The sequence below is a fragment of the Maniola jurtina genome, chromosome 22, assembly GCF_905333055.1.
Source record: "Maniola jurtina chromosome 22, ilManJurt1.1, whole genome shotgun sequence".
NCBI lineage: Eukaryota > Metazoa > Arthropoda > Insecta > Lepidoptera > Nymphalidae > Maniola > Maniola jurtina.
In genome coordinates, this window is record NC_060050.1 from 5503744 (window position 1) to 5530781 (window position 27038).

A 27038-nucleotide genomic window follows, 5' to 3' on the forward strand; every position below is an offset into this window, starting at 1 on the left:
TTGCATCTACTCATTAAATACTTGCATATGACTACATAAGCTTTCGAAATGGAAGTTTACATGCGTAAAATGGGCTCAAAATTAGTGAATTGAAATAATTTTCCGTCAACTTTGAATAAAATTTTTACAATTTAGATAAGTATCTTTTCTGTGCAATATGCAGTCCAGTAGACATAATAAATATTATTATGCCTTCAACAAAAACCTTCAAGAAAAATACTTAGGTATATCTAACAGTCCTGCAATTATTATTATTGGACAAATTGCAATTATTAATGTCTGACAACGCTTCAAGTAAACGTTTTTAATTATATTATTATACTTTAAACTGAATATATTAAATACTTAATAACTATTGACTCGAATGTCAAGTTACAGATAGGCACACTTATACCTAACAAAATTACCCTCCCGACATCGACAGTAGGTATAATTTTCTGCAATATAATTGTTGATAGAGATCCGCGATGCCTAGTGGTTAAGAGGTTCGCCTCTTATTCGGGGATCGAGAGTTCGATCCGGGACACGCACCTTTATTTTTTCGGAGTTATGTGCGATTTGAGTTATTAATATGTCACTTGCTGTAACGATGAAGGAAATCTGAAGAATTCATCATGAGGAAATCTGCATGCCTGATAGTTCTCCAGAATATTCTCCAGGGAGTATGAAGTCCATTCAAGGAGTATGAGTTCTCCAAGGACTATGGATAAACCCTTCTCATTCTGAGAGGAGACCCGTGCTCAGTAGTGAACTGACAATGGGTTGATGTTGAATAGCTCATCGTTACAGCCATATCATTATTCACTGGTTTACATTGCTGAGTGATTGTGCACAAAAGTTGCAAACTCACCGACATTTTTGAGGATAAGGAACAGGACACACTTGAGACTTTTCGAATATAGAGTCGCGATTATAGAGCTATCGGAAATTGTCAAATATTAACAAACATTACGTCCAAAATCCACGAGTAAGAGGTAGTAGGTATGTGTATAACCAAAACTCATATGCAGTCAGGATGTTAAGAAGTTAAATCACTTTAAAGCAAGTAGGGCTTAAATGAATTAAACTCACAAGCACCGGTTTTAAGTTCGATGTTCTGAAAATTATTACACGGCTCCCAAAAAAGGAATGTAATTTTTTCAGGATATGTCTATGTAAGTTTCTTTATTCCACTATAACTTATAATGCCTGTACAAATTTGGTTGTATCAACATCCATATCCTTAGTATCCTTACATCAACCCGAGTGACACTGGTTCTAAATTGTTTTTTTAAATAAATATGCGGGCTGCGTGCTGCCATTTTCAGATGGGAAAAAGTCTTTTTAGGTCGTTTTTGGCGGGGCAGTCGGGTTTTATTCTTTTTAATTACGAGTTAGAATATATGTGTAGAAGTGTTAACCGTGTACTAAGGTTTGCATATTTAGTTTTTTAACCTATTGTGATGTATTTATGATGTGAATGGAGTGTTAACTATGATATTGGTAAGTTTTTTAAGGGGCGTGTATAGCCTGCCAAACTGTGTTAGATTTATTATTTTGTGTTTATCCTGTGTTACCGGGACATAAACTGTGTATATATTTAATATTTGATAATAAAGACATTTTTCAAACAAACAAAACAAACAAATTACGAGTTATTTTATTCCTAGTTCCTTATTTATATTGTGAAAACCAATCCCAAACCAAAGTTCATACCTTACCCGCTGTACTAGAGTCTAGAAGTAATAGCGTAATATTATTCATATTTAGGCCCAGATTGTTCAACAAAATATAGACATTATTATGACGGATAGTTTTATTGTCGTCCGTCTGCGATACCTCCAGCTATATCAAGAGGTGTTGAAGTGTCGACAGGCTCGGAATTGTCTTTGGATCCAGTGCAATCTCCCGCGATGATCTACGGATATTAATAAATTCCATTTGAGAGAAAACGAAATGGTTTATGGTACTTACCTACTCGACTTTAAAACTTCTATAGATGCATCAACAAGCTGGCTATAAACTATGATTCACCCTAGTTTTTGACACCCCGTGTCTTTTATCTGCGTGTCTGTCTGTGGCATCGTTGGATGAACCGATTTGAATGCGCTTTCTTTTATTCGAAAGCCTGTTTCATCGAGATGGTTATTAGCTAGGTTTGATAAAAATCTGTTCAATCTCTTGAAGATTATTATTTATCAGCTTTTTCTGAGCCGGTGTAGGAATCTCAGTCATCCAAATGTATTTATTATACCTATTACACATATTAATATTATTTGCACTTGTCTTATGGACGGGGATGATTTAAATTGTTAGTTTATAATAATATTATACTACTACAGCTAGGCTGCATGATTACGCAAACCTTGAAAAATTTCAGTAAACGAGAAAATCCGTTGGTGGTAAGAAAGGCTACCGTTATAAATTGGATTTGAAAGTTGGCTAGTCTGTATTTGTGATTATTGAAAAAGATGTCTTGATAAATGATACCGTAACAAAATGTAACATCAACTTCGGTCGACTATCTCTCATTTCTATAGGCAGTCTCCATATTCAGGCCACGAAATACTTTCTGAATAGTAGCAGACAGCCAGCAATTTTCATATTGATTAATTTCATGGTTTTGTACCAATGCTTCTTACTAGTTTATCTACCTCTTTTGTCTGTAAGGCTAGACGAAATTATTAACTTTTTTTTTTTTTCTTTAATCTGGCTTTACTCTGATTAGCCAATGTCAAGTTTGTGATATTTTCAAGTTATTGAATTTATACAAGTATGGACTCCGTCTGCGCCGGCCCGCCGACATACGCGCGGCGCCCCTTTAGAGCGCTTCCCAGTCAGTTCCACCACCAAAAAACACCAACTAACACAAAAACCAGCCACTCTTAACAAAAAAAACACTCCAAACAAGCACAGCACGCGCGCCAGCAAACGCCATCGCAGACGAAGTCCATTATTAACTTTATAATGCCATAATAGTAACAAGTGTAAATTAAAAATTTATAACACCCCCAACAAGTGAAGGTTACAGTAACTAGAAAAGAGCTGATAACTTTCAAACGGCTGAACCGATTTTCTTGAATTATAGCTAAGAACACTCTCGATCAAGCCACCTTTCAAACAAAAAAACTAAATTAAAATCGGTTCATTAGTTTAAGAGCTACGATGCCACAGACAGATACACAGATCCACAGATACACACGTCAAACTTATAACACCCCTCTTTTTGGGTCGGGGGTTAAAAAAGTAGGTTGGGAAGTTACTGAATGATAAAGGCGGAGGACAGGGTATGTTAGAAAGGTCATCAGTAAAGTGACACCCATGATGCCTTAACAGAGCTCTCTCCGTCACTTACTCCATACAATCGTAGTTCCCATTTCATTTGAATATTAAGCAACCAAAGTCCATGAAATTTTGCAGACATAGTCTAGAAACTAATATCTGTGTCTGTGGTGTTTTAGATTTTTCTAAAAATATGTAGTTTTAAAATTACAGGGGCTCAAAGATTTGTATTTTTCTTTAAAAAAAGGCCCAACTTTGTGCTCGTTTTTCTAGACAACGAAGCAATTTAATGAAATTTGGAAAAACCACAGACCTAGAAAATTTAATGAATATTATGTAGTAAAAAAATTATCGTTATATATTTTATATTGTTATAATTATGTGGGAACTACGAAAACCAGAAATTACACCCAGAAATCTTGAAAATTTCGTGCTGTCTCGATTTGTGCAAGCGGGGTGGTGAAGTGCGGGGGACGACACGTGAAACTGACAGAAACGGACAGTCTAAACACACGGGCCACATTTAGACTGCACCCGACTCCAAACTTGTCGATAGGTCTAACTAAATACATTTCAACTTGCGTTAGACGTATGCGTTACCTACTCAGACGTTGCCTGTAGATAAAAATATGTCTCATGTTTGCTGGCAATAGCGTATGCATCAAACCCTGCAAGTTGCAACTCTCTTGCAACCTATTCCTCACGCAATACGCACAGCTTTAATATTATAATTTTTGACAATGTATACTATATGTAATGCCATATCACAGGTCACTTTCTGATTTATTGCTAACAATTTACTTCCAAATGCAAAGAAATCTAAGTGTGTTGAATTCACACTGCCCAATACCAGGACCTTAAATGACATAAATTCATTGATAAATAATCATATGTTGAAAATAAAGGAGAACCCCGTGTTTCTCGGTATAATGTTTGATGCAAAGCTTCTATGGAACACCCACATATCAACACTTGATGGTAAGCTCTGCTGCTTACACTGTTAGAAAAATTCGACAGGTACTGACGTGGAAACTGCAAAAATTGTATATTTTGCCTATTTTCACTGTATTATGTCTTACGGACTCTTGCTATGAGATAAAGCGGTAGATATTGAGAAAAAAATGTATTACAGAAAAGGACAGGACGTGCAATTTATAATTTAAAACCGCGCGCTGCCATACAATAAAAATATAAGGAAATAAGTACCTTATCTATTATCTTATAGTAGCTTCTAAATATATTTACAACTAGCTAATGCCCGCAGCTTCGCTCGCGTGGATTTAGGTTTTTAAAAATCCCGATCCTTTCATTTCCCAGAACAAAAGTTGCCTCTCCGTAATAGCCCGTCCCCGGGATGCAACTTGTTTCTGTATCACGTAAGAATATTTAAACGGATTATCCTTTTCAAATCCCGAGGGATCACCAGGATTTAGGAATGCAATTTCTTACAGCATCAGGGTTGAGGTCAACGACAAAGTGTTTACTTGGTATAGATACCTTCAATATCAATTAATAATCGACACTTTTTAAATCCCATTAGCTTTAGTAGTCAGGTCCCCTGCAACATCAGGATTGAGGAGTTGGAATCCAAATTTTTTATTGAACAATGTCGCAAACTTTCTTTATCGATTAAAAAAACTACCCAAAATTACGCAGTTAGGTTACCTGCCAAATTTCATGGTTTTGAGTCAACGGGAAGTACCCTAGAGGTTTTCTTGACACACACGACAGACAGAGAGATAGACAACAAAGTGATCCTATAAGAGTTCCGTTTTTCATTTTGAGGTACGAAACCCTAGAAAACGTAGGAACGGCATTCCGAACCAGTGGTAAATTTTTCTGACCATCCAAAAACACTTTGAAGTTTACCTAAAAGTTTACAGGAATAAAAATTTATCATTGTATTCCATTCCATTTCATTCTATTCCATTCTGTTCAAAGATAAATAGATAATAAAAATATTTGTCACCGAAACAATAATTTACGATACATCGACCAATATCAATTTTACTGATGACAATCTGACTATTACCAAAGTGAACGACTACTATAATATCTATTATATACGACTAACATAATATGTATTATAAATTGTGTGCCGTTTGCATTCTCACTAGGTTCTCATTAAGTTTGTTTTATTTGGTTAAACTTTCTGGCATTTATATTGTTATGACGTTTAATTGGCAAACAGTCTGTTTATTGGCTGAAACTCAAAAATTCAGCCAATCACAACAAAGAAAATATTGTAATAATGATTGATGCAGCTTTCTGTAATTGAAAACAAAATATTTGACATTAACTTGAATGTGACAGTGTTTTCCGAATAGGGTTGCCAGAGGCCCCGTATTTTACTGGTTACCCCGTATGTCAGGATAGAGAAACCGGTAATTATGAAAATAAAATACGGGGCAAATAAAACTAAATATTTTTAGGGTTCCGTAACTCAAAAGCAAAAAGAACTCTTATAGGATCACTTCGTTGTCTATCAGTCTGTCTGTCTTTCCGTCTGTCCGTCTGTCCATCTGTCCTTCTATCCGTCTGTCATTGTGTTCATGAACAAATATTAGTATTTTCAATTTTCAAAGTAAGATAACTACATATATCAAGTGGGTTATCATATGAAAGGGCTTTACCTGTTAATTCTAAAACAGATTTTTATTTATTTTTATGCATATTTTTTTTAATGCATAACAGTTTTTGATTTCTCGTGTAAAATGTCGAAAAAAATACCCGAATCGGAACCCTCGGTGCGTGAGTCTGACTCGCACTTGGCTGGCGAAACCGAACACTGACGTTATGTCCAGTAGAAAGAATATTTTCCTTTTGCGGCAATGCGTAGCCGAAACCCACTCGATATTGATCATGGTCGTAGCCAAGGCGGCGGGGCTTGGTTTGAGGATGTTAGCCTTTTTTTATACAAGTTAGCCCGTGACTTTAATCTTTTCTAGTGGTAAGTGATGATGCAGTCTAATTTCTTGGCCGTTAGGGCCATACTAACCATATAACTAGCCATGACCGAAGCCTCCCACCAGACCAGAAATTTAGAAATGGCGACTGCGCCTGGGAAGCCGTCAAAAACCTAAGCCTAAAATAATACTTACACTATTTCTTGCATTTGCTTACCAATTTTTTTTTGGAAATATATCAAACATTTCGCGCTCACTTCACTCGCGCTTTGAATTTGTATTACTTGGTGTAAGCCCCGCAATTTCGTTTGCATGAATTTAGAGTTTTAAAAATTCCGTGGGGGATTTTCCGGGCTAAAAAGTTTATGTCTGGGATGCAAGTTACCTCTGAATAGTAAGTACCAAAATTTTGGTAAAGAAGATGGGCCGTGAAAGGGTAACAAATAGATAGGCAAATAGATATACTGTCGTATTTGTAATATTAGTATGGATAGGGAGCTTTAAAAATAAAATCTTGCTATGGCTAAACTCGTTTCCCTTTCACTTTAATTCTTTCTGTAATTGAACCAAAAACACTTACGCTCACTGCGCTCGCGCTTTTTTATTGTTGTATTTTATCTCACTGTCAAATTGAAAGGCGAAATTCCACTAACCAGGTAATTAGCCCATAAAGTTGAGCGAATGTTATTTTCCTCATGACAGGATTCAGTTCCGGCCCTGATAAAACCTCTCCCGAAATCGATTCCTGGCTACGGCCATAGTATTGATACTGTGAAGGTGGAATTACAAGTTAAATGTAAATTTAAGTTAAAATGCAAAGATTGTATGCATGAAATGTATAACATTTTGCTTTACAAAACTAGAGTTTTTAAAAGCTATTTAAATAAATAAATCTTTTATTTAAAATCACATTGCAAACACAGTTCACCAATCAAGACACGGCAACATACAGAGAAAAAATACAAAACTTACAAATAAACTGAAATATCTAAATAGGCTTTCCATGCATTTCAGAGAGAACCACCGCCTATTTCTTCAAATACTTCAAATTTTTAAATTTCTTCAAATCTAAACCCCGTATTTTTGATGGTGGTAGCCTGTAAATCAAAAAGAGGCAGGTGGCAACCCTACTTGCCACATGACATTACAGAATGAAAAATTGTTTTCATTACTCGGTAAGCCTACTGCCATAGTTTCACAGAAAGTGTGACGGTAGTTGTGACCTCTGATTGGTCGACTCTCTTTCACTATTTGCTAAAATTGATGATTGCAACAACAATTTTTTCTTTTTTGTAATCAAAAACAGAACACGGACGTCATACAGGTTGACTAATTGCAATCATTTCTGACCGGCTAACATTGTTCCGCTAGTGGCTCAAACTCACTGTCGCAGCAAGAACATGGTAAATTCAGCCAATCACAGCAATTAGAATTGGTTATCACAAATGCACCGATCTAGGAACCGAGAATACACGAACCAGGGCAGATAGAGATGAGAACAATAATATCATACGTAGGAAATCGACGGGGGATCGTTGACAATGATCCTCTTAAAAACAGCTTTAGTTTTACTGTTGAATAACTCGTTCCTCGCTAAACTAAGTTTCCTTAGTCACAAACAAGTGTAAATTAAAAATTTATAACACCCCCGACGATCCAAAGTATCTGAGTTTTCAAAACATCATTTTTAAATAAATAATTATGTATTTAGGCAACGTCCATCTTGACAGCTTGACATTTGTCTATTGACATAATATTATGAACCTAACGGTTATCTAACCTTCTTTTCTACAAGAAAACTAGAAAAGAGCTGATAACTCTTAAACGGCTGAACCATTTTTTTTAGATTATAGCTAAGAACACTCTCGATCAAGCCACCTTTCAAACAAAAAAAACTAAATTAAAATCGGTTCATTCGTTTAGGCGCTACGATGCCACAGACAGATACACAGATACACAGATACACAGACACACAGATACACAGATACACACGTCAAACTTATAACACCCCTCTTTTTGGGTCGGGGGTTAAAAATCTACTTGATCGGTAGTCTGAGCTTAATATACTTAAAACCATAACCTTAGCAAAGTTATCTACGAATTTCTATGTTGAAACTTGAACAAAGGTGCAGCAGAATTCCCTCAGAAATGCTCTGTCCTAAAAACTAACAAGTAAAATAGATTGAATTGGAATCTTAACGGACACCTCCATTTTATTTGTGACCACTAAATGGCCACAACTGGCATAAACTCTCCATTGTTTCACCAAATACTTGAAACGGTTATGCGGTTTAAGATTTCCAAACCGAACCATTATTTATCAATTCATGAACAGATATAAATTATGCATCCAAAGTGAGAGTAGGTACCTACCTGTTACGTGTTTTTAGATATACTTCCTTTCTAAATTAAGTTTTTTTATACAAAGATAACCGGGTTACAGAAATTTTAAAATCAATTCATTGTAAAGTGTGTATCTACTGGCATCGGAATCAGCTTCGTAGCTCTTGCCTTGACTTTTCAAGACCCTGCAGCGCATAACAGAAATATAAAAAAAATAGAGTAGAATTTTTTTATTTCAATAAGGTTCTTCAAAGCCCTACTATTCATATTAATATAGATATTTAAATTAATCTAATACTAATTAAGAATTAGGAATGTCCTTCCTATAGAATCGAGCAGTTACAAACAAATTGATAACAAACTTCCTGAGTCTACAAACCGTCGTCGGTCGTCCTAAAATCTTCTCAGAAAGTTAAGAATACCATCGACATCAACAATTTACTCAGAGCGGACTATTGCAAATAATTCAAAGCTAGAAACTATTTATCTGTTCACATCGTCCTAGAATGTAAATTATGTTGTTTATTGTGAGCATTCCGATAATAGTGATAAATGTATTGAAACATGAATGGGCGTGCATTTAACAGGGCTCTCTCCGTCACTCGTTTCATACAATCGTAGTTACAATTTCATTTGAATATTAAGCAACCAAAGTCCATGAAATTTTGCAGACATATTCTAGAAACTAATATCTATGTCTGTGGTTTTCCAGATTTCTGTTAAAATATTCGGTTTCAAAGTTACGCGGTCTTAGAAAATTTCATACAAATCTTTGAGCCCCTGTAATTTCAAAACTACATATTTTTAAAAAAATCTAAAACACCACAGAGACACAGATATTAGTTTCTAGAATATGTCTGGAAAATTTCATGGACTTTGGTTGCTTAATATTCAAATGAAATTGGAACTACGATTGTATGAAACGAGTGACGGAGAGAGCCCTGTTAAGCACGGGCTCCAGTGGTTTGCTGCGTCACTCAGGAGATAGACTCATCATCCCAGGTTGGTTTCATAAAGTTCATTGGCATTTCACAAACGGCTATTAAGATGTATTTTACAAAATGATTATTATAAAGTGGTGTAAGGTAACTGGTAAATACAATTCACAATCAGGAATTTTCGAATTTGTTTCTCGAATGACGATACTCTTTCTATGAGAGTACTTACTTTTAACTATGTTCTGAAATCTTGTGTACCCATTTGCATCGACTTTCACTTCATATTATGCAATTATTTAAATATGTAAGTCGAAATTTTGCAAGCTTTACAATATCTAAGTTTGTTGTTGACTTCGTCTGTGTTGGCGTTTGCTGGCGGCCGTGCGGTGCCTTTTTGGAGTGTTTATTTTTTTGTTAAAAGTGGCCGGTTTTTGTAATTTCCTGGTGTTTTTTGGTGGTGGAACTGACTGGAAACGCTCTAAGGGGGCGGGCGCCGCGCGTGTGTCGGCGAGCGCCGGCACTGACGAAGTCCATACTTATATAGTTTCCCTAACTTGTAAATAACTACAAACTTGACATTGGCTAATCTGTGTAAAGCCAGACGAGAGAAAAAAAGTTTGTTGTTTTCAAATTCACAAAGAGCAATCTGTTGCACAAGTAAATAATTTACAGAGCTTTAAATTACGCTTTTACCGAGCCGAGCTTTTTAATCAATTTCTGAATACCGAAACGACTATAACTATAGGAATTTTCAGTTATCCGTATTGCTGGTATCCCTCGATTATTATGCGTCGAAATATGCAAGTAAGGAAATGACGGCACAATTTCTAGAGAGAATGCAATAAGCATGATGATGCAACATTAAGCACCATTCACTAAAAGCGTTTTGTACAAACATACAAATCAACCACCCATACAGTCATCATATTTCATAATCTATATACATAAGTACTGCAAATATTTCTGTTCATCTAGAAATTGGTAACCACAAAGCTGCAATATCAGACTAACACCTGGTTGGGTTAGCAAGTAGGTATCGTTTGCCAAAACCAGTTCCAAGCTTCCAAGCTAAAAATTCAACCACATCCTATCGGATTCAGAGCCAACTAGTACTAGATAGTTACTACTAAGGATCGAGGACAGAAAAGTAGGCGGATATTAGCCTTACAAAAATTCGCAACTTCTTAAGCATGTCCTTAATAAAGAATTACTTCTCACGCATGCCCCAAATAAATAATTTCGTTTCAAAACCAGGTCGGGATCACAATCACTCTCGGAACGACTCAGCCAGCCGAAACTCATCAATCACGGTATTATTTGTCGTATCGATCGGTTGGTATCGGCCCGCTATGAATTGGGACGTGCCAGCCGGAGACGGGACGATTCGCATGATTCGTGCTCATGTTTGCTTCTTACTATGTCATACCTTAATGTCTTACGTAAGTAATCTATTAGTTTATGATTAGTCTTGCGGGATCGCTTTCCTGATAGGCAATTGAGCTGACAATAGTTCGACGACAATTTACCGAGACTTCACTGATATTTCTTTGCACGATTATCCATACTAATATTATAAATGCGAAAGTGTATCTGTCTGTCTGCTACCTTTTCACGGCCCAACAGTGTAACCGATTCTGACGAAATTTGGTACACGGTTAGCTTATATCCCGGGGACGGACATAGGCTACTTTTTATCCCGGAAAATCAAAGAGTTCCCACGGGATCTTCAAAAACCTATATCCACGCGGACGTTGCGGGCATCCTCTAGTCTCTATTAATCAGAAAAATGTGAGGATATTTTTGAGTAAGTACCTACTCGTATTATAGTTTTAAAAAGCAGTGATAGACCTAATGGTTACGACTTCGACTTTCTATTCCAGAGGTTCTATCCCGGACACGGCACGCCAGATGCACCTAAAACTTTTCGGAGATCCCTATATTATGTATAGTGCGTTTCATCGGATAGTACCTATGGCGTTATGTTGGCTCCCCTGTTTGTTGGGTGGTCGTTGGCACCATATTGGCATGAGAAGACGCAGATTTTGTTTATTTTCATTTCATTCATTCAGGAAAATCAAATGAAAATAAACGAAATCTGCGTCTTCTTATGCAAATAGCGTGCCAATGACTTGGACAGACAGGGGAGCCCACATAACGCCATAGGTACTATTCGATGAAACGCACTATACACCTACTTACCTTTAAAGCAATTAGAATATAAAACTGTTTTAATGGTGAAAGAGAAAACACGAGGAAATATGCCTACATGACTAAAAGGTCTCTATAGTCTTAATGTTTTCAAAGGGAGTAAAATCTGCCCATCCGCACTTACGAGTAGCTAGCGGGGAACTATGGTATAAATCCTTCTCATTCTAACAAGAGACACGTGCTCAATAGTGGGCCAGTGACGCGAAGGGTTGAGATGATGGAAATGAATTTGCTATGGTATTTCTATCCTACAATTTAAATTATCGCTGAAATTTTTACTACCATCAAATTTTCTACTGCGTAATATTTTTATACTATTTGTTATTTTTTTACAAATGACATTAAACTTATCGTCTATTCTTTCCATACCTACATTTCCATACATTAGATACAATGTTTGTTTACGTGACATTACTCCCTACTAGACTTTTCCGTCAAACGGATTTGCAGTTTGGAAGTGAGCCAAAATTAACGCTTCTCGACCGCTTTCCCATTCGCAATACAAAGAGGGCACACAGTACACACCGACCCGCAATATCTTGCTCTATGTAGGTACGTTTTATGAGTAATGGGAACTAACTATTTACATAGCTTTCTCCAGGGGTTTCTTCCAAAAAATTGGAAGATTCGAAAACCTTCAAGGCTTTCGAATCTTCCAATTTTTTGGTAAGTTTTACCAGATGTTTAAATAAAGTACACGCCGATTTTTCATCTAAATCTGGATGTCAGACATTTCTGTTTTAAAGTTGTTTACACTAAAATCTACCAGCCTTAGTTGTTACTACAAAAACTTGAATAACTTTAAAATGAATATAATGTCATTATATTAATTATGGTACTTACCTAATATTGTAAGTAATTGTTCACCTGACTTTAAAGCTATCTTTAAAAATAAATAAATCGAAGAAAACTTTTCGGAGAAATGCTTAAGCGGGTGCTATCCCGAATCTTCACGAAGTGGCAATGGGGACATCGTTCGATAAACCGATAGACGTTGAGGTCCCAACTCCCAAGGTGCTAGAATAGCAACCTCATAGCGGGAAGCACAGCCTTGGCAGACCCCTCATAAGATAGACAGACAATAACAAATTAATATGAGTCGCAGCCTGCAGAGAGCTGCTAGGTTCAGGCGGCGCAGCACCATGGCATATGGTAGTCCAGACCTATGTCTAGCGGATAGATTTGAAAAGAGCAACCGCCGAGTTTCTTGCTGGTTCTTCTCGATAGGAAATGCATTCCGAACCAGTGGCAGATGCTTTTGACGATTCAAAAGAAATTGTAAAAGTCTAATTGAATAAAAATATTTTGAATTTGAATGAATTTGAGACGTCTATCGGTTGAACTTGACGATGATGATGATGATGTCAATTTACTCACCCTATGGAGGTGCTGTCGGCGGCAGTACTTTGGATTTCGACTTGTGAAACCAATGTCTCGCACTCACTCCCTGAAGGTACCGGTGACGCAAGCCTAATGAAAGAACAAGGGATATGTTAGGAAAGGAAAGGCAAAGAATAATCAGAGGCATAGGATATTAGTAAGGATAAGCAAGGAAGCCCTAATGGTAGTAGTTTGAATGCAATAGTAATTAGTATCTTTATTTCTTCTTAGGTCTGTATATGCACTTGTCCGTCCGTTGTAAGTACATGAGGCTGCTGGTTCAGTTCCACTACTGAGACTACTCCAGTTATCCGAGATCACAATTGAAGCTCACCAGATCACCCACTCCGCTCCACTTAGACAGGGCTAAGTTGGAAGGGGTATGGCAGTTTTATTAAACACATACTCACCCCTTGTCAGTTTCTATTTCTACAGGCAATTGTAATTTGCACCAGTAGGTGCGCTAAATGGCTTGGCTTCACCGTTTTCTATGAGATCATAATAGAGGTTTACGCACCATTGGGATATTAACAGACTAATTCTTTGATTATACCTTCTGCAGACAATATCTTTGGACTACGATAAAATATAATGTCAAAGAACGTAACAAAACTAGAAAATGAAAAGGCGCTCGACCAGAACGGATAAACTAGAGGGCACAAATCAATTACTGGCAATCATTTACTAATGGCCACCACTTCGCCACGTCAGCGGCTAGCAGCTAGTGGTCACGGTAGCATGAAACCGCTACTGTTTAAAGCACCTTATCCATAAGAATATTAAACGCAACGCGTTTAATGCTCCGCGCACTTTCTGCGCTAAATCAGTTAATTGCTCAGCATCAGAGCCTAAACGTGGTTAATTATAAGTATAAATAGGTTTGTCTCATGTATAGGTAGTTATAAAAAATATATGTTAATATGTAAGTCGTAACTTGTAATGCGCTTTGGCATCAGCTGTGAGCATTGCAAGAATCTAAAATAAAATAAAATAGAAAACGCATCTGAGAAAGGTACTGGAATGGCAACCTGGCACCGGAAAGTGTTGGCGAACCTTACCATTAGATGGACAGACGACATATACAAGACGATATGGCAGGGAGTCATGTGGCGAAAGACAGCGGCGTGTGGAGGTCCCTACAAGATTATGTCCAGCCGTGGACGGTGTACCTATCATCCAGTTATAAATAAGGTACAGCGTGCAAAGTATTTATTCTATTCAAAATTTGATTATTGATTCTGGAGATGAGGGTATTCCCCGGAACCAATAATCCGATTCTAATTCCTACATGCAAACTTACATTCCTTTAACTCTTTATAATATTTGTGTAAGTATACCTACATATTATTAAAAGTATTATAGTAATTAAGTACTCGCTATTCGTTATACTAAACGTATTCAATCTCTGATAGAATAAATTTTTTATAACCCACTGTAACTTAAAAAGCGATGGAAACTAGTAGAGATAATCTGCAGTCAAAAACGCAGCGTTACATTGTGTAAGGTCCTTTACGTATTATAGATCATTAGCGCTAGTGAAACTTAGCCATTTCCCGCCCGTAGCTAGCAGCTACCGGCATCCAAGCGAGACCCATGAAAACTATTCCACTCTCTTATTTTCAAACGCTGTATTTTACTCGTATGTAGGTACCTAAGTACAAACAATGTGGTTAGGTCTTATAGGACTCATATCCAGGGCTGTAAAAAAATTAAATCAAAAAATCAATATGGCTAATTCTGTTGTACTCATTAGTTGTACGGATATAATCCTAAGGTAAATTAAATAGACAGGTTTAAATCATAAAAGCTAATAGCAACATTTAGACCTGTTATTTTTGTTTAGAAATTGTATACAGAATTAGTTACAATGCCAGCAAAGGAATGCTGTAAAAACCCTCGTTAAAGAAAAGTTTGTTCTTAAATCATTAAAGCACTATCTGTTTAACCAGCCACTAAATTACTAATGCATTTTTAATAATATCGACAGCTTTTTGTGCTAGATACCTATTAATAGCAGATACAATTCATTATTCCACAGATAACTGGGACGAATTGAGAAACGCAATCTATTTTATGATTCTATTACAGAGATGATCGGCACGATTTTCTTACAATCATGAATAACAGAGAACAGGCGTTATTACTTAGGCCAATTCGAAAGTGAATTTCGCCCTAACATTAAGCCTACTCTACATTAACGAGCGCATCGCAAAATTAACTCCACTCAAAAATGGTAAGAGTTATTATGCCAAGATAATAATGCCGTGGGCTTCTAGATCTTTCACATACAGCACATGCTGACACTTAGCCGACGGTTAACCTGCTCTTCAATGCTCGGGGGAAACGAAAAGGTCAAAGGAACTCCAAAGTCTGTTAGATATGTGGTACCTATCCAATTATTATCAAAGAGTCTATGAACTTGAAATATAAAAGCCACATATTACTATAATGAGATGGTTATCGCGAGCTTATAACATGCACTGGCATTTTTTTTTCAGTTTTCAGTTTTTCACACACACTCACTTTCTAGTAAAGATAATATACCTACCTTCATAAAATCTTTTGTTACGAGATAGACAGACATTTTCAGTGAGAGTAAGTAGCTCACGACGAGGAACTTCAAAGATTTCATAGAAAGCTCGCATTCTAGTTTGAGTAATTTCGCGAGCTTTAGCGTCATAATGTGAAGCCGACTTTACATAGATGGTAAGTCATTACATGGGCTGCTTCTAATGCATGTACGTACGTCTAACGCCTACGGGCTACGGGATTGCGTTTTCATTAATGGTAATGGTAAAAGCTATTCTCTGTACTTTTACAGGTCAACAGCGGATTTTACTTGAGCGCAGTAATTGGCGCAACGGTCAGAGCAAGTATCTACTTACTTCTATATCCCAGTATACTCTTAGTAGGTACATTTTAGAGGTGACAGCCTAGTGGTAAAGACGTCGGCCTCGACGGGAGGTCCGGGGTTCGATTAAAGTATAGGAAGATTGCTTTAAGATGCATGACACGGGTTTGGTTTTCCGCAATTTGTAAATTAATACGACAAAGTAGGCTTATGGCATTCTAATTCCGACAATGGCAGTATCATCTTCACAGGATTACATAAAAATCTTTACTTGAAAGTGTTCTATTTAAGAAATTAGTCAAAATAATGAGTTTGGCATGAGTTACTCACAAATTAGTCGATGCTATAACTAATTTCTTAAACTGGACCCTTTCAAGTTAAGATTTTTATATAAACCTGTGAGGAGGTTTGCCATCAGCGCAATTAAAGTGCCATAAGCCTACTTTGTCGTATTAGTTTACAGATTGCGAAAAACCAAATTAAATTGGAATTTCGCTTGCAGACCCGTGTTGCACCTTAAAGGTCTCGGCACACATATGGGATCGGAAAGGGATCGTAACCGTAACGCCTTTCGCCGCGCTGTCAACCAGGCGTCAACCTACCGTATGCACGTAACGAAAGCGTATCAGCAGCGCCTGTACGTCAACTCGGCTACGGCTAGGCGACACCGCGCTTACGCCTCGCCGCCCGCTGGTGGAGATGTGGAGATGTGAGCTCGGGTACGGAGAGACGTAAGCGCGGGGACGATGAGCCGTAAGCGCGGGGACGATGAGCCGTAAGCGCGGGAATTGCAAGTTCGGAGCCTGTTCCGAGGCGAGGCGATTACGTTACGATTCCGATTAGTGTGCGTTGCAGTAGGGAGTTTAATACAAATCATTCTGAACGGCTCGAGGCGATACGGTGACGTTCCCTTTCCGATCCCATATGTGTGCCGAGACCTTAATGGTGAAGGAAAAACTTCATGAGAAAACCTGCATGTCTGAGAGTTCTCCATAATGTCCCCAATCCTGGCACAAAACAGGCCTAATATTTAAAAAAGGTTAAGTACAAACATTTTAAGAGCGTTAATTGCGTTCTCTTAAGTACTCGTAGGTGGTATATTTATTACCTACCTATTTGAAAATAGTGAGTTTACTCGTTCATAATAATTAACGTTTAATTTATCGAAGTTTAATTTATCTCACGTAGATAAATAAAAAGTTAAACTCGTAAAGTGCAAAAGGAAGTTATATATTGGTATAGGTGCGAATGAGAACTAGTATGTGACAGCTATTAAACTTCCCGTGATGGATGGTCGCTCATAACTTACCTTATTAGTACTTAAGTAAGTACGTATAAGAAATCTAGAAGAACTTAAAGTCACAATAAATTAATTAGGTAGGTAGCATCGTACATAGAAAGAATTTAGTATTAGGGTTACCCTTATGGTTGCACTTTCCTCTCTCCGCCCGTCTGTCTGTCTGTCTCAGTCGATTATTCCAAAAACAAATAGTAGCCCAACATCATTGGAATCAAAACAAATCGAAAATTATTTTTAATTTAATTAAAAAAAGGGGAAATTTGGAGTTTGAAATTCCAAAGAAAGATAACTATACCAAATGGGGTATTCATATATAAAAGGGCTTTACTTGTACGTATTATAAAACAAATTTTTATTTATTTTTACGCATTACTAAAGTTTTTGATTAATCGCGCAAAATGTTGAAAAAAATACCGGTCCGCCCCCCTTATCTCCAAAGTTTATCGATCGAAAAAACTGAAATAACTGAAATGATTATGGTCGATAGAAGAATACATATATTTGACAGGAAAGATAAAACCATTGTTCTAACTATCATAGTTTTTTCAAATATTAACAATAAACCTGTACGTAATTGACGTTTTACCGCTCACCTTGTATATGAACTACCATTGAATTAAACTGTAAGTAACACCTTATCTCGAAAACAATTAGGAAGCAACTAATAAAACATTACTTAATTTATAACTCACCGAACCAATTTGTAGCCCGAAACAAACACAAAACCCCCTCTATCAACTGCACTCTCTAATTGACACTATCTATTTCTCTACGTAGGTACTCTATCGAGACCATTAATTAACAGATATCGTAACCAAGATGGGGCGAACGAACAATCACGATCCTTCAAGACACGACAGCCTTTACAACTGTTAACTATAGCAAGTGAAGCAACAATGCAATCGGCTTAGCCATCTGATATCGATGAATTTACTGTTTAAACAACTACGTAGAAGCAACACTTTCTATTTTGACAAGCTAATTAACGCGTTTGTCTAAACATGACCAGATAAGAGTAAAAACCATCCGCATGACAGATCCGCAAATAGATAATGGCTGGTCCACATTGTTCCAGTAGCATCAGGTCAGACTCATTTGGTCACATGCCCTGAAAAATATAGGTAAGTACCTACCTAAGGTGGTGCTCCCTTTGGACTGCTCTCGCATAATTCTGTCTCACAAGAGTTAAAGCGATAGAGTAGGAAACGTTTACAAAATTTTAGGCCACAGAACTGTAGGAGCTGAAAAATTGCACTTAATGATTCCAGTATTAGTGTAATAAAATGGAGTTTAGATTCTGGACGTAAGTGGCAAAAGAGCGCTGAGTGTGGAAGATCCTATAAGATTATGTTCAGCAATGGGCATCTACCGGCTGAGACTAAGATATAGTCTGGAATTCAGTGCGCTCACCTATATCGCGACTGGAATAACTAAGACACCCAATCCAGTTATTCACAGTCCATATTAATAACAATTTAACAGGGTATATATAGAGTATAATAAAGATGAAGACAATGACACATTCTATTCTAGCACTAGAATGAATATACTGGATCCAGCGACTAGAAATAATGTGAAGCAGTCGTTAACTATTTGATTAATACTGAAAAGATGGGTAAGTATTTATTTGACATCAAGAAAACTCATGTTAGGTACGCACAGATAATTGAACTATCAATTCCCATTTTCCGAACAGAAAGTTTACAAGACTAATGTACATCGAATCCTCTATTTCAGAAAATCTTACTTCCATACTTGCGGATTTCCAGTAAAAGAAGTGTATAAAGTAATGAACCCAGACTCTAAAGACTTGGGCAGACAGAACAAGAGACGGTAACAAGTCCAACACGGATCCTAGAAATTACTGCTTTCTAGTAGGTACTTATAGTCTGTGAGCTAAACCACGGACAAACGGACGGATGGACAAACAGACGGACATGGCGAAACAGTTTACACACTACAGGGTGCCTTGCTATGGAATCATAAAAGCGTTTATATCCAAAAAGTAGTTTTTGAGTTATCGCCAAAAACATGGGAATTTTCAAAAACAAGAATACTTCTTACGATTAAGCTAAAAACTATGGTCCTACGAGTACCTTAGAGCTTACCTGCACAAGCCAGTTTGCGCACTTTTAAAGTGCGTGCGTGTGAATAGCTAGACGGCATCCCACGCAGTTCCAAAAGCTGGTAAAAATTGGACTGCGTAGTTCTCGGTCTGAGGCCACATGATGCGTCTCCGGTGCGCCGCACCTCTGTGTATTTGAGTATTGGGTGCCACTGCCGCTCCCGCAAAAAGTATGGCGTTGCAACGCACCAGCTTTCCCTGCTTGGTCTCACTGATCCCAAGATCCAATATCTATGTAGGATGATACAGCGGCACCGCTCAGGCGCCGCACCGCCGACGCAACGCATCGTGTGGCTTCACACTTACAAATCGCTTACGCGGTCTGTGTGACCGGCCACCCGCACCGTTTAGTCTGCCCAGGCCTAAATGGATTGACCGAGATGTGTCACTCGTTGAAAAGTGGTCAGGCCACTGTACGTATAAGCCACAGGGATGTCAGTGGGGCATCACACCTGTGTCAAAACCTGGTTTCTAATTTATACGAGTAAAATACAGACATTACACGCAAGTAAGCTATCTAGGCAACGCCGTAAAGCTTAAAATATGTCACGTATACCACCTACAATATAGACTACATCATTCTGACTAGTAGGTCATGTAAGTATACCTACCTAATTCGATTGGGTGTATTTTTAATAAGGTTCTGCCATACCCAGCCAGTATAATAATGAAGCTACTCGTAGATAACTAGGATATTAAGTAAGCCTTCGACAAAATATTTCTTGTAGAAATAATTATATGTATAAGTATTGTGAGTAGGTATAAAAGGAGTATAAAAGATACTCAAGGTACGAAACCGGTAGATATGAATTATGACACCGCAACATGTCGCCTATTATTAAATACTAGCTGATGCCCGCAGCTTCGCCCGCGTGGATTGGTCAGATCCCCTGCAGCATCAGGATTGAGGAGTTGGACTCCAAATTTTTTATGAAACAATGTCGCAAAGTTCCTCTATCGATTAAAAAAGAAATGACGCAAATCGGTTCAGAAATCTCGGAGATTTCGGTGTACATAGGTAGAAAAACACAACTCCCTTTTTAAAAGTCGGTTAAAAAAGTAGCCTATTTTACGCCCTGGTCAATCCTCTACTTGCCTGTGAAAGTCCCGTCAAAATCGGTTCAGCCGTTCCAAAGATTAGCCTTTTCAAACAGACAGACAGACAGACAGACAGACAGACAGACAGACAAAAATTTTAAAAACGTGTGATTCAGTTATGGTATCGTTCAAATAACCATATGAGCTTAATATGAGGTAGTTATTTCGAAATTACAGACAGACGCTCCAATTTTATTTATTAGTATAGATTGTATTTTTTAAATTGGGAAAATTAGTTTAGAATAAATAATAATATAATATTACTATCCTTTATTTAAATATATGTACCTACACATATTTACACTTATCATTTCCTGCATTTTCGGTGATGAACAATAAATTATTGTAATCCTTACTTCCTACTAATCTTATAAACGCGAAAGTTTGTATTTAAGTATATATGTATGTATGGATGTTTGTTACTCTTGTACACAAAAACTACCGGACGGATTTGGCTAAAAGAAATGGTGATAGATTTAGATATACCCTTGATTAACACATAGGCTACTTTTTATCCCGGAAAATCAATGAGTTTTAGAGAGAGTCGGGAACGAAGTCAGCTATAGTCTGATATATTTTGTGATCTATTCAATCACAACTATCTTCTCTCTGGGCTGGTTTCCGCACTTAAACGTTTCCGTCTGTTGTGCGTGCGTTGCCCCTCCCCGCCGAAGTCTTCACTCCAGCCATCCAAGCTCGCTCCAGAAGCCAAGTAGACCGCCCAGGTTGCCGAGGATCAATCACAACTAATTAAAGTTTCCAATGACTAAGTAAGTAGGTATTATTTTTAGAACCCATAATTATTATGTTCCCTAAACAGTAAATGTAGTCAAAAATAGCTCATAATAATACGAAATACCTCGCCCAAAATACCAGGGCGGCAGACGAGCACCGGAGTAGCGGAGCACGTAATAGCGCAGCTTCCGCGAGGGAGCGCCGCGGCGGCCATTGTTTGCGGCGAACGTGCGTGACTCTCATAAGCTTTTAATCATTCTAAACGATATGTTATGTGAGTATTGATGTGCTAATGATCGTTTTATTGTCGTCGAAACATTGGTTTTACAACGATATCGCTTAATAATATACCTAGTAGGTACTTAGGGGAAGTCCGGGAGACTTGACCAGGTAGGAGAGTTGAATCATATTTCAAACCCAACTTTGTTGCTAATTAAACGTCAAAGTGGTCATTGGTCGTGGCTAAAAGGTCAATAGCAAGCATCCACCGTTTTGCACGAGGGCTGGTTTGTTTACTTGTCTAGTAAAATATGTGTTCTTTATGATTACGACAGTGTGTATTGAAGTACGTAGGAATTTAGTATTATTACTGTTGTGTTGCCTGATTATTGTAGTTTTACGTGTGCTAAGTATATTATTTTGCTATGATTGAAAGTTTTTAAATGTCAAAGTAGTATGTGCGCGAGACTGGAAGGATGGTGCATGCGGGAAACTTGCTCAGAGATACATGACTCCTTTTCTGGTGTTAATAATAATTTATGAGGATTATCTCATATTAATCTAGAAGTCTATTTTGATGAAAACCAATGTTGTCGTCGTCGATTTAACTGAGGAATAAATTGGGCGTAATGACAGTTTTTGTATTGAAAACCTGCCAAAATATCAAATTCACTCTCGGATAAGACTCGTCATTTTACGTTGGTGGAATCGCCCCTGAGATACTCAAATTATAGTTATTATATTTTATTTACTAAGTATACCTTAGTTTATTTATTGAACCTCAGAAAAATTAACCTAACTACCTATTATTTATAAAATATAGGTACTCAAGCGTTATTTACGTCTGTAAAGTATCTTGAATAGTCGTAACGAAGCATTATTTCAAAATAATGGACTAGTTTATTTTAATTAAAAGCATTGTAGCACCCCGTCGCGTCGCTTCAGAGTTCCGAGCAATCTGCATTGTTTGCGGATTTATTTGCACCCGGTACCCGCCAGACGCCAGCTTCCTGGTAATCTAGTAACTCTTCTGTCTCGTCATCTTTCATTGTAGACAGACTCTTTAGTTTTCCTTAGTTTGCTTAAAAGGTAAGCAAATCGCAAAAACCTTGCAGAAATGCGTAAGCAACACGATTTGTCCAGCGCTTTTGCCCTGTTCTTTTGTTGGAGTTAGGTTTTTCACTATTATCATAATTTCATTGTCGTGGTAACAAGGTCATATGGGTTGTGTGTAGTACGCCTCTAATTTTAATAACTCAAAATTTAAAAACCCCCGACACAAAAACCTCTATAAGGAAACTAAAAAAACTAAATTGAAATCGGTTTATTCGTTTAGGAGCTACGATGCCACAGACAGACAGGTACACAGATACATAGATACACGCGTCAAACTTATAACACCCCTCTTTTTGGGTCGCGGTCTTAAAACCGTACTGACTAGATAATACAACTTTCAGGGTTTCAGGTAAAATATGCAAATATCCGTAGAATCTACTTCTGGTCAACCAGTGGTAGAGTCATGGATAATGGCCACTACCTATGTTGGAATGGTCCAAAGTTTTAAGTAAGTTTTTATTTGGTCCGTAGCAAACTTATTTAGAATCATTTTATAAATTATTCCTATATTTTTGGTGATAACACTTAAACATTTTTTAGCAAATCGAACGTGGGTTGAAATGGTGTCTACATGTACGAGGTACATAGTAGCTATGTCAAGTTCCCGGTTGGAAACGACGCTTTTCAACTTCCCTTCAAAAAATCTCGCAGCGACTGCGTAATTAAACAGGAGTGTAAGCCGGCGCCGCGCCCCTGCAATCAGTATTGTTTTCAAGGCGGATTTATGCGTTTGCCCCCAGCCCTCAGTCGCCGGCTAAGACTGCAAGGCTTCCCGGAAATCTATCCAGTTACACTCCTGTCACGTCTGAGCTCCCAGTAATCCTATTACGTAACCTAGTTTAGTTATGACGGAATTATCTAACACTGATTTAACTTTAAATAAGGCTAGGATTAAAGTCAGTAAGACCTTAATAATGTTATCCTCTCGTCTTTAGCAAATCCTAAAAGGTAGTAGGTAGTAACTCCTTTAACTGGTACACTAACATTACCAATTCTATATAGGTACATAATATATTTCACTCTTATGGGCTTTAGCAGACTTAGCAGTTGAAAAAAAAATTCTTCTGTTTGCCTAGCGACAATGCTTCTTCCTATTTATCCACTAAATAAAACGAGAATCGAATCGATACCTGGCGATAAGCGGTGGAAGATCGTAGTTTGTGGAAATCCCTACTAAAGATATCTAGATTAGATGTATCCAGTACGTAGATGTCGCCATAATAAATTGCAGTTGGTTTATTATTATCTACTAGTGGGCCGCCCCGGCTATATCCATATGGAATAATGAAAGAATTCTTCAAATCAAATAATTGCAGTGGTTCCGAAGATTATTCGTCAGTCTCCACATTATATCTCATCTCACAATACTTATAAACTCACGAAATTCGCACTCTTTCCTTATAAGAGCAATGCCTCCGCCATCCTCATACAGTGAGGCACAAATAGCGAATATTTTATAGCTAGTTACCTAATAAATTAAAAGGGAAACCTAGCTATTTGAATAGTCTATTTTTAGTTAAATGTCTATTACGTAATAGAAAACTACTGGTCCAATTACTATATTAGTACAAACGAGACAATGCCCAATTTAAACAAAAACATAACAACATCGTATTCCTTATCCGGGCGAGTCAAGGTAGCGAGCCCGCCTACCACCCACCAGTTGCAAGTACAAATAAATCTGGTGCAACCCACACGTTCAATTAGACTTAAGACCACATCCTAGAAGCTAAAGGCACCCTGGCGCCAGAGTTAAATACTCTTGTAATTGAAATTATCCGCTTTAGTTTAATTAAATACCTATATCTGTGGGTAACCTTCGGTTTAGCTATATTATTCTCTTGTCGTTGCTCACAAATTAGGTTCAAATAATACCTTGTTATGTATTATATAAAGCTGCAAAGTTGTTTTGGCGCGAGTGTTTGTATTGAACACCGAGCAAGTGAAGGTTTCTAAGATTCTATTTTAGAAACACTCGCTATGCCCGTGGTTCAAAAATAGAATGTTGAGCGAAGCGAGGGATTCAAAGACACGCAATAAATTTTGCAGCCGTGCGTGTGTGTGTGTGCGTGTGTGTGTGTGTGTGTGTGTGTGTGTGTGTGTGTGTGTGTGTGTGTGTGAGTACAACACTATTAATTGATATAGAGATTGATTGTTGTTGTTGCGTATTGTAGTGTTTGTATTGTATTGTAGATTGTTGTGTTATATTAATTGTATTGTTGTCTTGTAGAACCGGCGGTTTGCCGCCTGCCAGCTCGAACCGTGTGGTTTCAGTTGTTCGGTTCGCATACGCGTTTTTTTTGCAATTACCTAAAGACGGCGGAACAAGGCACAGTGCGTGTTAGCACTTGGCAGTGATGATATATGGATTCGAGATATGGTCGCCAACTGTGGACCTCATAAGAAAACTCAGAGTCACTCAGTGGCCAGTGGATAGAGCTTTGGAATTCTACATAATCAACTGAGAAATGACATCCATAGTCTGAATCAGAGTAACCGACAGTTTACTCAAAGCTGAAGTGGCAAATGGGCAGGGCACATAGTATGAAAAAACCGGCCAAGTGCGAGTCTGACTCGCGCACTGAGGGTTCCGTGCTGGGGTATTTTTTTCAACATTTTGCACGATAAATCAAATACTATTACGCATAAAAATAAATAAAAATCTGTTTTAGAATATACAGTAAAGCCGTTTCATATGATACCCCACTTCGTATAGTTATCTTACTTTGAAAATTCAAACACATTTAATTTTTTTTAATGATATTGTAACCACAAATTCGCGGTGTTCAGATTTATTCCTGTACTTGTGCTATAATACCTACCTACCTGCCAAATTTCATGATCTAGGTCAAACCTATAGGTTTCTTAACAGACACGACGGACGGACGGACGGACGGACGGACAGACAGACAGACAACAAAGTGATCCTATAAGGGTTCCGTTTTTCTTTTTGAGGTTCGGAACCCTAAAAAACCGATAGATATTGAGGTTCCAAGGCGCTAGAATAGTGACCTCGCACCGGAAAGCGCAGCGTTTTGAGTGATCCCCTCTAGCTGGACATTCTACATCAAGCGAATCGCAGGGAGCCGCTGGTTTCAGGCGGTGCAAGACTGTAGGGTGTGCAAGTCCCTACAAGAGACCTATGCCCAGCTGTGAATGTCTATCGGTTGATAATAATGATGATCACTATGATAAAGCACAGCCTGCACTTTTCTCTCCTATAGAGCCCCACACTTATGCGCGTAGCCTCGTGTGAGTCATGTCTCACAAACGCTGCATAATGATTTCGTAAGCGTAGGTGGGTATGCAGAATTAAGCGCGTTTGCAGCACGTGCAAAGGTCGCCGTGTGCAAAAGCTCTTGCTTCAATGTCATAATCCATATTGGCGTTTCCTTGCGCAAAATTATTCCATAAAAGGCATAAAACTTTTAAGCAATAAGTTTGCTCATAAGCATAATTTCACTCTCTCTTGATGGAAAGTGAAGATGAGGTCCTACAAAGAAGCTGCTATTTCGAAAGGGAAATGTAACACCTAACTACTGATAATAAAATTGAAAAGTTAAGTATAAGATAAAACCTCTATTTTATGAAACTTAATTTTATTAAACTTATGCTTTCACAAAAAAAAGCTATCATTCATTTGAATGAGCCTACTTACCTACTTGGTAGTCTGATGATATTTTGGAACGGAAAATTAAAGCTTTTTTTATACTGTAGGTTTATTAGATACCTACTCATAATATTACTAGCCCGCCCCGACATTGCTCCGGTTGAACAACATAATGTATTGCCTATGTACATCTGGAATAATGTACCTTTTTAAAGGTGAAAGAATTATCAGGCATCTAGGTTTCCTCAAGGTTTCCTCACGATATTTTCCTGCTTTTTTTATTCACCTTAAATCAAATATGACCTTCTAGATCTAGGCCATAGCCATGGACACAACCCCATCTTATAACAAATAAATTAGGTATAATAAAACAGCTATATAACAAACTTACTTTGTTATAGAGCTCTTGGAATCCTCCGGCAGACCAACAAATATGAGTGTGGACGACATTGCACAAAAAAACACAAACGACACTAAAATTTCGCACAAAAACCGAAAATATTCACGTTACTAAAGCTAAAACAAATAATAACAAATTCACACTAAAATTTAATAATAACGTATGTCAAAATACTTTGAAAATACTTCTTTTTTAATACTCTACGTGCCAGTTTGTGCGAGTTTATAAAGCGAACTGTGGCACATTATGTTTATGGCAAAATTGTGATGTGGGCGAATTGCAAGTAGGTGTTCGAGTTGGCCTCAGATGGCAGTTATTATTATGAAATATGATTTCCCTTTGTTCTTTTTGTCACTAAATTAATATTTGCTAATCTTTTCCGTTCAAATGTAGCTCTAACTTCTAGAACCGTGATGTCATCTTGTAAATGAGCTCTAACCGTCTACAATGTTATAGCCTCAATAGCTAAACGGTTAAGGGGCGGACTGAAATTAAAAAGGTCGGTCGGCGGTTCAAACCACACCCGTTGCCCTATTGTCGTACCTAGC

General features: G+C 37.6%; 1 protein-coding gene across 1 annotated transcript in view; it reads right to left on the reverse strand.

Moving 5' to 3' along the window:
- LOC123876891 (microtubule-associated protein Jupiter-like) overlaps positions 1 to 26725 on the reverse strand; it is a 196842-nt gene extending 170117 nt beyond the window's left edge. The window contains exons 1-2 of the mRNA XM_045923292.1: positions 26482 to 26725; positions 13034 to 13126 (exon numbers count right to left, since the gene is read on the reverse strand). Of these exons, the coding sequence (XP_045779248.1) occupies positions 13034 to 13126; positions 26482 to 26540 (152 nt within the window). The 5' untranslated portion in view covers positions 26541 to 26725. The remainder of the gene's footprint in view (positions 1 to 13033; positions 13127 to 26481) is intronic.
- Positions 26726 to 27038: the final 313 nt, after the last annotated feature.